Below are 14,312 nucleotides of genomic sequence, written 5' to 3'. Positions count from 1 at the left end.
TTCTACAATGTATTAGTTTAATAGATATATATATTGATAAATAACATAAGACATAATGTGAATTATGTAGCTTGAACAATCATTTATTTTCATTAATTGATATATATCTTCATAATGTTTAAATTGATCAGAATATACAACAAATATATAAATTAATCCTATATAAAAATAAGGCGAACGACCCCAGTGCGAACGGTGTCAAGGGCGAGCGCGTTTTAGGACGAACGAACAGCCAATCGGTATGTGGAGGCATTTTAACTGTGGTGAAGACCTATCCCGGGACACACTTATATTATTCTAACTAAGCAGAGTGTAGTTATAATTGTAAGCTTAAAGCTTGGTTGTGTAAAGGTCAACAATACGGTGTGTCGATGTATCTATAATTTCGTAAATGTCCGATAGCATATGCAATGTCAACCCGTGCTGTTCTTTCCATGGTCTACAGAAATGGGAACGGACAAGAGTATACGTGTTCTTTGCACGGGATAATTATGAATCGATCGGTGCTCAATGCTTATTCTTTTAAACTTTGAAATAAACTTTCACGACACAATGGACCGGGGGGGGGGGGGGGGGGGGGGGAGTTCATATGCATGAAGTTCCTCTGATTTAGGCTTATATAGCCATATTGGGTCACCTCTGTTCTGAAAATTCTGCATCATAAATTAATTATTCTACTCGTATCATAATTTGTGGGGTTTTTTTTAGAACGCCAAAAAATGATATTGAATAATGACAATAGTTAAGGGAAATTTACGTATTGACAGAGTTTGGTAAAGGACTATGTTTTCGGTGTAAGGTTTTCAAAAAGAAAATGAACATTTTACATACATGTAACTCAATTGTTTTAAAGTAATGTAACTTTAGCTTCCTAATTTTCAGTAGAGACCACAAACTTCCAGTTTCTGCGTTGGGATATCTTTACTTTGTTCCGAAAAAAACTGTTTGAACAATTTTTAAACATTTCGATCAACAAACTTTGGCATGTATAGCTTCATAAAGGTCTAGAAAGAACTAACTCCAATTTTGCCTAAAATTAGCTTATTTCATCCCATATCTAAAAAATACATTACAGATCCCTATTTTGGTTTAATTTTCTGAATTTATATGATTTTTCCAACAAATTTGTAATGATTTAAGTGAAAGTTTGAGACTTTAAATTATTTTTTGTACGTTGAGTTGTTAAAGACTGAAAACATAAACAAAGGTTTTTCTTAGTGCAAAAAGGTCAAAATATGAATTAGGTGATGAAATTGTGAACATTTTCTTTATAGTAGTTTTAGGTTATAAATAAAATGGCTTTTTAATATCATTAAGATAAAAATTAAAAAATATTTTTCTGCACGGGCCGGTGTGCTCTAGGACTGGCGATATACTAAAAATAAGCATTCAATGCGATGGGGGATATAAGGTCATCTTGTACAAATGTAAAAAAAAATTTTGAACTGACTTCTAGTAGTTTATGCCAAAGATTTACCAAAACTGTTGACAAAAGATAAAAAAGCAATAAATATTAGGTTTTACATATTGTTTTGTATGCAAATTGCACACACAATTAGCAATCACATAGAACTGCTGTCGGAATGCGCAGCTGCAGACTTATCTTGAAGATTAAACACTCTGAAAAAATCTGGAAAAAATATGAAAAGGGGTTCATTTGTGTCCACTCTACAACTATTTGCTGAGATTAGGGTTGAGTCTTTTAGATTAATGTTGTAGCATTTTTGGTCAGTTGGGCAGAAATAAGACAGTTCAAGAAATGTTTACATTTCGGTCCTCATTTGTACAAGATAGTTGTACATACTTGAAGTTCTGGAAATAAATAACAGATACTGTTATAATTATAACGTTTATTACACAAAGTTTATGCATAATAAACAGGCATTATTAATTAAAACATTAACACAAACACATGGTGCATGCAAGGAAATCTCATTTAACTTCCATCCTCCTTCTGGCGATTTGTCGCATTCTTTATGCAGTAGATGCAGAAGGGGGGTATTATAAGCTGCAAATGCATTGTGCTATTTAGGTTGACGTGGTATAAGCTAAAATGTTGAATGACGCAAGATCGCAAGACAGAGAGGATAAAAAAATAAATTTATTATCGAGTTTCATGTGTAAAATTTGGCTAATATGACGGTTTAAAAAATTCAAAGATGGCAGTGATGTGTACTTTGTGTTTTATTAGGTAGAGGGTGTGTATATTTATTTTTTAACTTTTTTTAATTCTCATCTCTGGTGATAATATTTTCTGTGGTTTTTGTGTTTTTGATAATCAGACGAACAAAAGACCTTTATTATTTGCATTACATAAAATTTTATGAGTTGACACGGATCAAAATTTTATTTTTGTATTCATGCATGATAGAATTTACGTGTACACGTATCTTGTTACTTCATTCCCCTTTCATGCATTTATTTACTACATTTATATCATAAAATGGTATTACAAAGACAATATCAAATATTAGTCTTGGTAGGTTTGGCGTTGAATTTTATGTGTACTTTCAAATGGAAAATGATTGTTTGAATGATGTGACTCTTTAAACTTGCATCGATCTCATTCTGTATCTGTAGTCTATTCTTCAATCCGTTTTTGCCCTATACACCGTAACAAATTCTGAAACATAAAATCAAAATTTCAGTTTGAATGATATTGTCAATTTCATCGATAAATTCAATTTCAAACCTTTTTCTTGTTTCACATGTTCTGTACACCTACATGGTAATACAATTAAAAAAATAAAGAATGTGTAATTCAGAGGAAGAAGCGCACAGAGAGAGAGAGAGAGAGAGAGAGAGAGAGAGAGAGAGAGAGAGAGAGAGAGAGAGAATTCATTCTTTCTGCGTTAAAGGGCATTTTTATTGATATTTATTATATCACTTCTGGTATTTCTACAAATATTTCAACTACGTACAGCTTATTTATCCAATCAAGAAAAAGTCTATCAAGAATATCGTTACTTTTATTTCGGATTCATAACAAATAAGTTTACAAAATATATTATCAGCTACTTATTTGTTATGATCAGTTTTCCAAGAAAGTATTTCGTAGATTATTTTCCATTCCATTATATTTACATGTATATTTTACACATAAAGTATTCTTTTTATATTAACTTGCATGTTGTAGAAGAAAGACGTTAGTTTTCTCTTTCTAACGTCCTTGAATCCTGTTTTTACCTAACCTTTGAGTCATTCTAAACTTCTAAATGGTAAAATATCACTAATGATTATGTGTAACTATTGATAGTATGTCAAAATATAAGTTGACTACAAACTACAAACGTTGCCCAAACTATACATGCTATATGTAGCGTGGTCATAGTGTGGCAATAGTGATTACTTTTTAAAAATCAATTTGAACCATGCATGAAGCTCCCCAATCAAAGTTTTCTTTTTTTTAAAACATTGCTAAATGTGAAAAAAAATTGCAATTTTTTCATAACTATATATTATCTCTAATAAAATAAACTAATTTCCTATCCCTAGAGAATTACAAGCCTAATGTGCTCCAGTACCTTCGAATGTTAATTCTCCATCTCCATCTGTGTCCCCTTCTCTCACTAGTTCGTCAGCTTCCGCATTCGATATTTTCATGGTCTTTGCAATTTCTTTAGCCGTGATAGTACCATCTCTGTTGACATCCATTTTTGCAAAACATTGTTCCAGGAACTGTTGTTCCACGATATGTGATTCCAGCTGTTCAACCATCATTTTCTCGTACTCCTTATAACTCAAATAGTCATCACCTGCAGAAAAGATCACAGCGTCACTTGTAGTGTTGAGTGAAGGGGGCATGTCCCCCAACACTTTTTTCGCAAAAGACATATAATTTATCTTTATAGTACATGTACATTGAAATACATTTTATGCAAACTGCTTCTTTTTTTTCTTAAAAAAAGTAGATATAATAAGAACTGACGTTTCCATTGAATTTTTCCTTCCCCCCCTATGTACTCGCACAAATTGAGATATGGTGAAGCAGTCTTTCACCTTATTGCTCCAATGAAACAGGTTCAAGAACGATTGAATATAAATAATCAAGGGCAGATAAATCTATGCGCAAGAGAAGGTAACTCCTGCCTGCCTACCTGCAGGCGGTACCAAATAACATTAATCAATGAAATATTGATTGACGCAGGTAAGAAGAAAATAGAAAGGCAAAACAGTATTAACCACGTATAACCACTTCTTGTGCATACTTACTTCTCTTAAAATAATCTTCTATAAAATTGAAAGTATTTTGATAATCGTTAATTCACTACATGTATCAGTCCGTTAGGTAGAAGAAATAGTTAGTTCTTTCACAGACCGACGTTTATGTGTACGATACTTTTTCCATGCAATCAATGTAGCTATATGGTTAGTAAAGAAAGCTTCAACGGCCTTGTATTGTTATGTTATGTCGATAGCATTAAATGTTTTGAGGATATTTCTTAACTACATGTATATTAATATATTTTGTCTTCATGTGTTGATATTTCTTCATCATAATAATGCGTGTATCTCTTCTTTATTTGATGCTACATTTTCATGACATGATCTTACTTCATCGCTATGTATTGATTCTTTGTCATTTTTTGCTGATAGTATGCCTTTATGTGCTAATACTTGATTATATAATGATACTTGATATTATGTGTTGATGATTCATTAAATTACAAAACTTTAACATTATATATGCCGATAGTTTATCTCTCTGCTGATACTTCATTATACGGAGAAATGTGACGTCATATATGCTGAGGCTTGTTTAAGGAGGTTTTGTCATATCCATTGTGTGATGTACAGTAGAAAACTGTACTGTCTTTCATAACAAAAATACATAATTTAATTAACAATAACGTTTTAATTATTGTTTTCCACTTAAATATTTTGTTTTATACAATTTTTTAATATTTAGGATAAATTTTAAATGAATCTAACGGTCAAAAATGTTTCATTTGAACATTTTTAAAGGTAAGTAAACTTTAAAAATGATGCTCTCATTCACATTAAAGTGTCGAAGGGTCTTATGTATACCACTTCAAATCCATAGCTCACTGAATGCAAAACAAGGGCTGTTTTTTTTTTTTATTCAAATTTCCTACAAATATTTACTGTCATATATATACACTATTTCCTAATGAATCGATTACAAAATTTCTTGAAGAATTACTCAGTGGTTTAAAGGAGTTGCTCTAAAAAATTATTTTAGTAGTATTTTCAACAATGACAAAACTTGTAGTTTCAACACGCATGGGCATATTACTTTCAGAAAATAAAACAATTAGATTTTCTGATAAATATACGCATCTAAACATTACGCATCTAACCATTACGTCCTTATGAAAATAAAAGTTCATGCAATTATAAACCGGTTTCGGAGGAGCTGCGCTGGCAAACCGTTTACTACACCTTTATTGGCGGCCAAAATTCTAAGTTCAAAAGAGGCGAAAAAAGTAAAACTGATTTCTCGTAAGAAGAATATTGCTCACCATTATCATCGACCAATTTGAACATTTCTTTGACCTGCTTTGTTGTAACATTTTGACCCATTTTATTGGCGGCTTCCTTGAATTCTTTTACTGACAGCCGCCCGTCCCCATTTGTATCCATAGAACGAAAGGTCGCTTTTATTTCTGCAATTAACAATGAAGAGTGTAATTAAACATGTTTATCAAACCTGTGTGTACACATATATAATAATGGTCAACACCAATAGGAGATATATACCTTTATATTGTTCTTTACTCAGAAGATCCATGTCTAAACGCTAAAAAATAAAAAAAATCAATATAAATGACAAGATGACCAAGCTGTTGACAATGATTGGAAATAACAACCTGTAAAATGAAGAAACAAACTATCATATTTTGTAAATAAAAATGATTTAAACAATTTTAAGAAAAGTGCTTATTTATGTCATTCGTAATTTAAAATTGATAGTGCAAAAGAAGTTTAGCTGTTGAGCTCGATGAATAACGAGAGAGAAAAGTCCACAGGAAAACGGAAATCAACCAAACTCCGTCAATCTGAGCCTTTTCAAAAAAGCATTTTTCTTTAAAGAGTTTCTAAATGGTAACTTCACTTCCTTTTAAAAATGCATTTCATTAATTAGTCAGACTTTAATACCAACATAAGGACGCTCTTTGCTTGACCCGGTATGAACAATGAACAATGAACATTTACATTATTTTGTACCAACCTAGTGCCATTTACAGATATGGACAACAGATGCATAAGTAAAATCTCACCGAGCTTTTGATAAAAATAATTTATTTTTGATTATTTTTTTTTTAATTTTAATAAGTCTTTATTTAATATTTGATTAAAAAAACCCAGATAATGGTGAAAAAATAAGAACTTTTAAAATCAAATAATCATATCCTTAAAGTTCTTGAAATTTTTGCTGGACAAAATCACTTTTTTTTAAAATATAAAATCGGACGACTTGACAGAAAAGGGTGATCTCATAAGTAGAACTTGAAGACATCTCAATAAAGGATTGTTCTCTTTAATATTTTGGAAAAGTCAATTAAAAACATCTCTTTTTGCACGAAAGAAATTGGGCGCACAAGATTGTAAGTTTGCAGGAACCATCGACATGAATGAATTGGGATTTAAATGTCTAAAACCTTTTTGTATTTCAAACATATTGATACCCATTCTATGTCCAACAGAAACCAAATAACGGTTATAACTCGAAAAATATGCAAAATTGATGACATTTTCACTCTTCTTGTGCGCCCAGACTCCTGCCAAATCTACATCTTTTAAAGCGCCAAATTTCTTGCTATATATAAGAAAAAGGGTAAGAAAAAGATAAGTTGTATTATTGAATGATTAATTGATGATAATAGAAGGAGTGAACGATGATAAGAATGTCCGTTTAAACCGGAAGACCTTGAAAATTAAATCATTATACGTCTTTCGTAACAAACAGGAAGGCCACCTTCTGTGTTTCCAAACCACGAACAAAACAACCGTCTTCATTTTAATAATTATCAATTCACACTACTTTTGTGTTTGTGCTAATCAATGTTAGGAAGTGGATTGAGTATTTTGGAAAAACTAAAGTTCACGTCACAATGTATTACATTACGTCTTTTATCAGACGACGTGTTTCAAATAATATTTTTTCCTTATCCAAACCGGTTTAAATATCATAAAGAGAAAAAATGTAAAACTTGTCCAAAAACTACACGAATAAATAATAGGGATGTTGCTCGTACCCGTATCGAAATAAAGGAGGGCTACCCCTGAAATCTTTATAAGACTTTGTAATTCCTGCGAACTCAAAATCTATTATATGAGTCAATGAACTGACTCCCTTCAATGGCGACGGAAGGGCGAGTTCCTTACGTAAGTGAAAGACGTAATTTCTCGTATCTTTTGATGAGACCGGAAAAAACAGATTCTGTGTTTGGAATATTGTCCAATAAATGCTGCTTCAACAAACCCGTTCCTAGATTTGATCATGTCGCATTCGTATAGTCACGTGCATGATTTTATAACAAAGCAGTTTTGTATGACACATTTTGAAAGAAAATATACATGCTTGCTTTGAGAATGAACAAATGATTTTTTTTCCTTAAAAAAGAAATAAATAGTCGTTTTTATATAATAGTGATGATTGCTTCAAAGTAGCATATATAAATCTTTATGATCATTCTCTATTATCTTCAATACAATTTTTTTTTAATTTACTAAAAGGCTAAAAGAGATTAAAAATCAAAAAGTTTAATCTCAAGTATTAGGGATAATTTTTATTGAATCCTAATCCGGCCTTTGAAGCTGTTCTACAAGGTATCAAATCATGATTTCACTTTCTTTCATGATAAAAACACGTGGCAAGTTTCGGGTTGCCAAAGGGTTAAGGCTTACAGTGGTATTTTTGGTGACTTCAATCTGCATGTAAAATCTCTTATAGTGTGTTTAATTAAGGCATTTCTTGTAGGCGCAAAGTACTATTTATCGAATCATGATTTCACTTTCTTTCATAATAAAAACACATGGCAAGTTTCGGGTTGCCAAAGGGTTAAGGCTTACAGTGGTATTTTTGGTTACCTCATTCTGCATGTAAAATCTCTTATAGTGCGTTTAATTAAGGCATTTCTTGTAGGCGCAAAGTACTATTTATCGAATCATGATTTCACTTTCTTTCATAATAAAAACACATGGCAAGTTTCGGGTTGCCAAAGGGTTAAGGCTTACAGTGGTATTGTTGGTGACTTCAATCTGCATGTAAAATCTCTTATAGTGCGTTTAATTAAGGCATTTCTTGTAGGCGCAAAGTACTATTTATCGAATCATGATTTCACTTTCTTTCATAATAAAAACACATGGCAAGTTTCGGGTTGCCAAAGGGTTAAGGCTTACATTGGTATTTTGATGACTTCAATCTGCATGTAAACGCTCCTAAAGTGCGTTTAATTGAAGCATTTCTTGTAGGCGCAGTGTACCATAATATGTGCTTTTCAACAATGCTCTTATTTACGAATCTCTATCATACTTACGAAACATAATGTTTATGTCCGTGACTGTTATTTACCCTGTATGCCACTGTACATACCCTAAGTAACAATATGTCAGTTAGCACCATCAATATTCATTTTGGTTGAGTCAAGAGTTATAACATACAATTGATAACATTTAGTTTGGGAAACGTTAAATGTTTTAAAATGTATTCAATAACGACAGTTACGTTAATGAAAATTTTACGACTGACTTCGTTTGATTCTAATATTATACCGTAATATATCTGAAGGAAAGGCCCAATAAATTTGAATAAATGTTGATCAGTAATGAACACATTTGTACAATACCTTATTCTAAATCTCAAGCACCTCAAGAATATCCTTAATTTGTCAATGTGTTATCTTAAAGTCCTTGTAAAATCAACTTCACACTTTGCCTTAACACACTTGGACGTATTTTAGGGTCAAACCATTTAAAGTTTTAAATCATATTAATTCGAAGCGGTTTAAATGAAAATCCATTCTTGATTGAAAACTTTATCAGCTAAATTCTCTATAATTATAAACGGTGTTAATCGGTCGGTAATCCGTTAAGTTTTATAAAGAATGGTTGCCCATTGAAATAAGATGCAGCTTATCTTATTGTAGACCAAAACAGTTGTGAAACTATTTTGATTGATAAATCTGTTCATTTTTATGAATTGATTTACATGTAAGCATATAAGATGATAATTCTTTTTCACCATTAATATTATTTATCTTGATATTTTGATGTGGAAGATGATACGCATATGTTGTCTATTATTTGGTTGTTTGTGTATATTACATGTATTTGTACTTGACAATTCCATGGTAATGATAATAATAATAATAATAAAAAAAAAATATTTTTTTCGATTTTAACGTTTACAATGCGTTAGTAAGGCATTTTTAATGGGCAACCAAAATTTGAGTGTCATTTGATGAGTTATAAGCGAGTTACAGAGCTTACAATTCTTCGCTATGTAAACAAAGAGTTTGTTTACATTTCGAATGTTGAAGTGAAAATTCCAGTTTCAGACCTAAAATGAACGCGTTAATCGTTAGAAACTGTTTATTTATGCCTTAAATGAATAATTATATAGACAAACCAGCTTTAAAAAGATTTTTACTGGTATATTGAACCTTTGTAAACAAAAACAGGGCACGAGTCTTGTTTACATGACGAAAAATTGTGAGCCCTGTATCTTGTTTAAAACTCAAGGACTGGCACCCAAATTTCATTTGATCATTAGAAATGCATTCCTAGAGCATTGCAAATAATAAAAACAGAAATATAAAATTTGACCAAAATCGTGACCATGCCCCTTTAGTCTTTAAGTGTTTCTGAGATCTTGTATTGCTTGTACAAATTCTCAGTTCGAAGATTGAATGCCTCGCAACCAGAAGTAAATTTTACAAAGACATTGGACGTTAACCTAGACATTTCCAGTCCGTACAACACATTTAAAAATATTCAAAAATACATTGTTCAATATTTCATGAAAAGTTGAACAACCATTTCACGCAGTTTTTCTCATAAACCGAAGTTGATGCTTTTACATCCGGTGGGACCGACATCTTTCGAAACTGTGATGCAAGATTAAATCAAAGAGAGATTCTTTCGTAAAAGTTTAATAAATATTTGTTTTTTAAGGCCACGTCCTATGACAACTGGAAGTGGGGGATGACAATTTTAACCACGTTGACCCAAATGGGCCCGCTTACTATAGCCAAGCAGCCATGTTCATGAGGCTATCTTAGGACTATGGTGCGTACTACGTACGTCTTGGGATACGTTTTAATCTTATGAATAAGCTAGTCTGTTTCTCGAAGATATCCTAAATTTAAGAACCGTCATAACTTTTTCTTAACTTTAGTGTAGCACATACCTTTCCTCAGACCATCCTCAGGTTGTAAATTCACGTTTTATGCGATCTTTGGGCTGTTGTGATGTTTTTTCTTAAGACCGGTAGAATAAGGTAATCTTTTTTACAGTTCCAGCATTTCCGACAAACCTCACTTCCCTTATCCGTCAGGTGGGGCATTCTCATTAATTCTATTACAACATCAACTTTAATGTCTCCCTTTTCTGTTGCTAAGCGCGTTGCCACAAGGCGTGGAAGCTGACGAATTAAATGAATTTTTTTTTGTTCACAAATACTGCCTGGTCTCTGTTTAGCGATGGATGACGAGTATTCATTTATTTTTAATAACTTCACTATTAATACCTCACTTACATTTTATTGCATAATTCATTGGCCAAAGATTAATCAAATGTCCTTGTTTAAATAGAAAATCTATATCGGTGTATATAAGCCATGTATATTAATTTATTCTTAATTTCATCACTTCATTCTGAAAAATAATATTACGAAAACTAGTTATACTTAATAAATTGTACTTATGTATTTTCGAGATAGATCACAACTCACTTTTTAATAAACCTGTACATGTATTCTATATATTGCAGAATAAAGGTAAATTGTAGTCTATGTCACCTTAAATTCTACGAAAAAACAGTGCTTGTTTGTCACTTGAATGGCAAGTATATCACATGTAAACTCATAACACACTCATATCACATGTTGTTTAACGTGAAATAAGACACCTGGAACAGGTCACTCAAATTAACGGGAATTTTTTTGATAATGAAAGATATAATGATAAATTAACTGTACAAATGTCAAATAAGCGAAAAATTTGCAGTTTAGGAATAAAAAATGAATATCTAAAATAATTATTCCAGTAAGTAACAACAAAAGCTCCTGCGGGATGCGAACTCGGGATGTACGGATCACAAGTCCGACACGTTATCAACTCGGCATTGGAGTAAATTATATGCTTAAGTCCATAAAATCCTTTTAATAAAATGAAATGTCGTTTCGACCAGCGGTCAGCCATTTTGTGATGATGTGTTATTCCACCTTAAATAATTATTGGCTTGTAAGCCAAAAACTGTTCAAATATCATACAAATTTTCTTTAAACAAAAAGCGGTAAACTAAATTGTTTTTGTAATTAAAATATATCTTGGTAAATTTATGTTTTTGTGAATGAATACAAATTAATATTACTGGCTTTCGGGCTATCGTATAAGTGTACACGTATGATTTTCCTGTCTTTTAGCGATTTGTCCCCGTACTAGTCTCTTAAATTTTATCTGTACGAATTAATGTCAAAAATATGGATGATTTCAGTAGGTAGGATATCCTAACTTACGATGTTCCCAAGTTACCGTCGAGCTACATCTTTTAAAGATGTGTCCTAAGTTATTTGTAGAATGTTCCTAACCCTTTTCCTACGTCATATCTTAGGAACACACTTAGGCCGTATCTACGGAAATTTTTGTGAACAAGCCTGAAGTTCTATTTCTCCTACACGTTATATTATTGGTTCTACATTTACAAAAAATTTCGATTAACCAATACAATAACTTCGTGGATAAATAACCTAAATATTCCATCAAATTGAATATATAATTTCCTTACAGCGGACTATGCTTGTTTTTGGAAAACTTTTCTCAAAAGTGTGGAGGCATTTTTTACGAAAATATCTAAATTTATTCTCAGCTGCAGGTTGAATTTGAATGTTGCGAGCTGCTCTCAGCTCTTTCACACTTCTGGTGTTTTTTTCCCTCCACCGACTCTTTGGATGTAAATAACGAACACTGAGATTCACTGGGGTTGTAAATAAACAAATCTCTCTTTGATCCTTAGTTCTAGACATTGATCCAACAAAATCATGGGAATTACAATGCATAAATCTTTAAATATACTTCATTGGATCTGTATCTGTTCCTGTAAATGTATCCAAAGTATGTTGGTTATAGGCGGGTGATTAGGAATACATGTTATTTCCAATTTTTGTTCCTTATACATAGTCATCTCTTTTATTGCATTTAATTGAACAACAGAAAAAAAAGACATTTTTAGAATAGCACTGTCCACTCAATATCTTTGGAATTGTTTGCTTGTCCACCCTGCATCTTGTAAACAAGAGGCCCATGGGCCACATCGCTCACTTAGAAATAATAGGCATAATATAGTCATATACAAAATATCTGAATAATGTCATATAATAAATCCTGTATAAGAAAATTGTCCATGCATATTCTTATGCTTATCTCTGAGCCCCTTTGTAATAGAATGATTTTATAGTCATATCACATATTGAGCATTGCAGGTCTCGAGAAGATCTTAAACAACTGTTTATACATGGATTATAAACCTATATCAAATTTTGAACCGCTTGTGAGGCCCTAGAACTTTCAGAGACCAGGCCCCGCCGTCACCAAAATTTTGAAATCCCTCAGCTCAGTCCTCAACTCAAAACCTTAAAGGAAAAGTGCATGAATTTGAGGTAAAAACTCAGACTTGAGGCTGAGTAATGACTTGAGGAAAGTTGGTGACGGCGGGGCCAGAGTCTAAACAATTTTGAAAAAAAACACAATATGCCAAAATGCTTGCATATAAGTTAAACTTATTTTAATCTACACTATCTGTACCGACTAAAGTTACAGCTTTCCTGAGCAAATTGTGTTTTAAAAGATAATTTTTAAAGATTTTTTCCCTATATATTCCTATTAAAAAAGAAAAGATGACTTTTAAAGATTTTTCTCTATATATTCCTATGTAAACATTCGAACCAACCCCCCCCCCCCCCCCCCTCTCCATTGTGGCCCCATTTCAACCCTAGGGATCATGATTTGAACATACTTAAATCTAGCTTACCTAAGGATGCTTCTACATGGGCAATAGCGATTCTGGCCCATATCGGTTTCGTCGGAGAAGATTTTAAAAGGTATATATATATATATATATATATATATATATATATATATATATATATATATATATATATATATATATACACACACACACACACACCCCCCCCCCCTTTGTGGCCCCACCCTACTCCATGGGTCATGATTTTTACAACTTTGAATCTACCTTATCAAGATCTGAGGATGCTTCCACCCATGTTTCAGCTTTTCTGGCTGATCAGTTCCTGAGAAAACTTTTAAAGATTTTTCTCTATGTATTCCTATGTAAACATTCGAACCCCCTATTTTGGCCTCATCTGACCCCTAGGGATCATGAATCTAGCCTACCTGAGGATGCTTCTACATGGGCAACAGCGATTCTGGCTGATCGGTTTCAGAGAAGATTTTTCTCTATATATTACTATGTAAAAGTTTGACCCCCCCCTTTTGCGGGGGGGTCATGATTTTCACAATTTTGAATCTACCTTATCTGAGGATACTTCCACCCATGTTTCAGCCTTTCTGGCTGATCAGTTTCTGAGAAGAAGACTTTTAAAGATTTTTCTCTATATATTCCTATGTAAAAACTTGGCTCCCCATTGTGGCCCGCCCCTTACCCTGGAAATCATGATTTTCAAAAACTGGAAACTAGCTTATCTGAGGGTGCCTCCACACAAGTTTCAGCTTTAATGGCTGATCGGTTTCAGAGAAAAAGATTTTTAAAGGTTTACTCTATGTATTCATATGCAAAATTTCCACCCCCCCCCCCCCATAGTGGCCCCACCCTACCCCTGAAAATCGTGATTTGAATTAACTTGAATCCACACCACCTCATGATGATTACACACTAGTTTCAGCTTTTCTGGCCTTATGGTTTTTAAGAAGATTTTTGAAAATACCAATAAATTTTCAATGATTTTTAATTATAACCCTTTGATAGAGGGTGTGGCCCTTCATTTTAAAGTTTACAGACGGCCAGACTGACGCCGGAGAAAAAGGGATCAGAAAAGCCCACTAGCTTTCAGCTCAGGTGAGCTAAAGAGTTGAGACTTTTTTCAATATAGC

At 32.6% G+C, this 14,312-nt stretch overlaps 1 protein-coding gene across 2 annotated transcripts; it reads right to left on the bottom strand.

Annotated features, from left to right (window-relative positions):
* Window positions 1–1,873: 1,873 nt before the first annotated feature.
* Window positions 1,874–10,512, bottom strand: LOC105325162 (calmodulin). Of its 2 annotated transcripts, none has more exons than XM_066084891.1 (5): window positions 10,376–10,512; window positions 5,722–5,761; window positions 5,484–5,627; window positions 3,525–3,755; window positions 1,874–2,623 (listed from the first exon to the last, which is right to left on the bottom strand). In XM_066084891.1, the coding sequence occupies exons 2-5, from the start codon at window positions 5,750–5,752 to the stop codon at window positions 2,589–2,591; spliced, it is 441 nt and encodes a 146-aa protein (XP_065940963.1). In that variant the 5' UTR covers window positions 5,753–5,761; window positions 10,376–10,512; the 3' UTR covers window positions 1,874–2,588. The 2 variants fall into 2 exon arrangements, with proteins under 2 accessions (XP_065940963.1, XP_034310298.2); XM_034454407.2 differs by lacking the exon at window positions 10,376–10,512 and adding an exon at window positions 8,814–8,937.
* Between the last annotated feature and the right edge of the window lie 3,800 nt (window positions 10,513–14,312).

Source organism: Magallana gigas, chromosome 5, assembly GCF_963853765.1.
Source record: "Magallana gigas chromosome 5, xbMagGiga1.1, whole genome shotgun sequence".
In the NCBI taxonomy this organism is placed as follows: Eukaryota; Metazoa; Mollusca; class Bivalvia; order Ostreida; family Ostreidae; genus Magallana; species Magallana gigas.
Note: the sequence above shows the minus strand (reverse complement) of the source record. Positions and strands in the feature narration are given on the sequence as shown.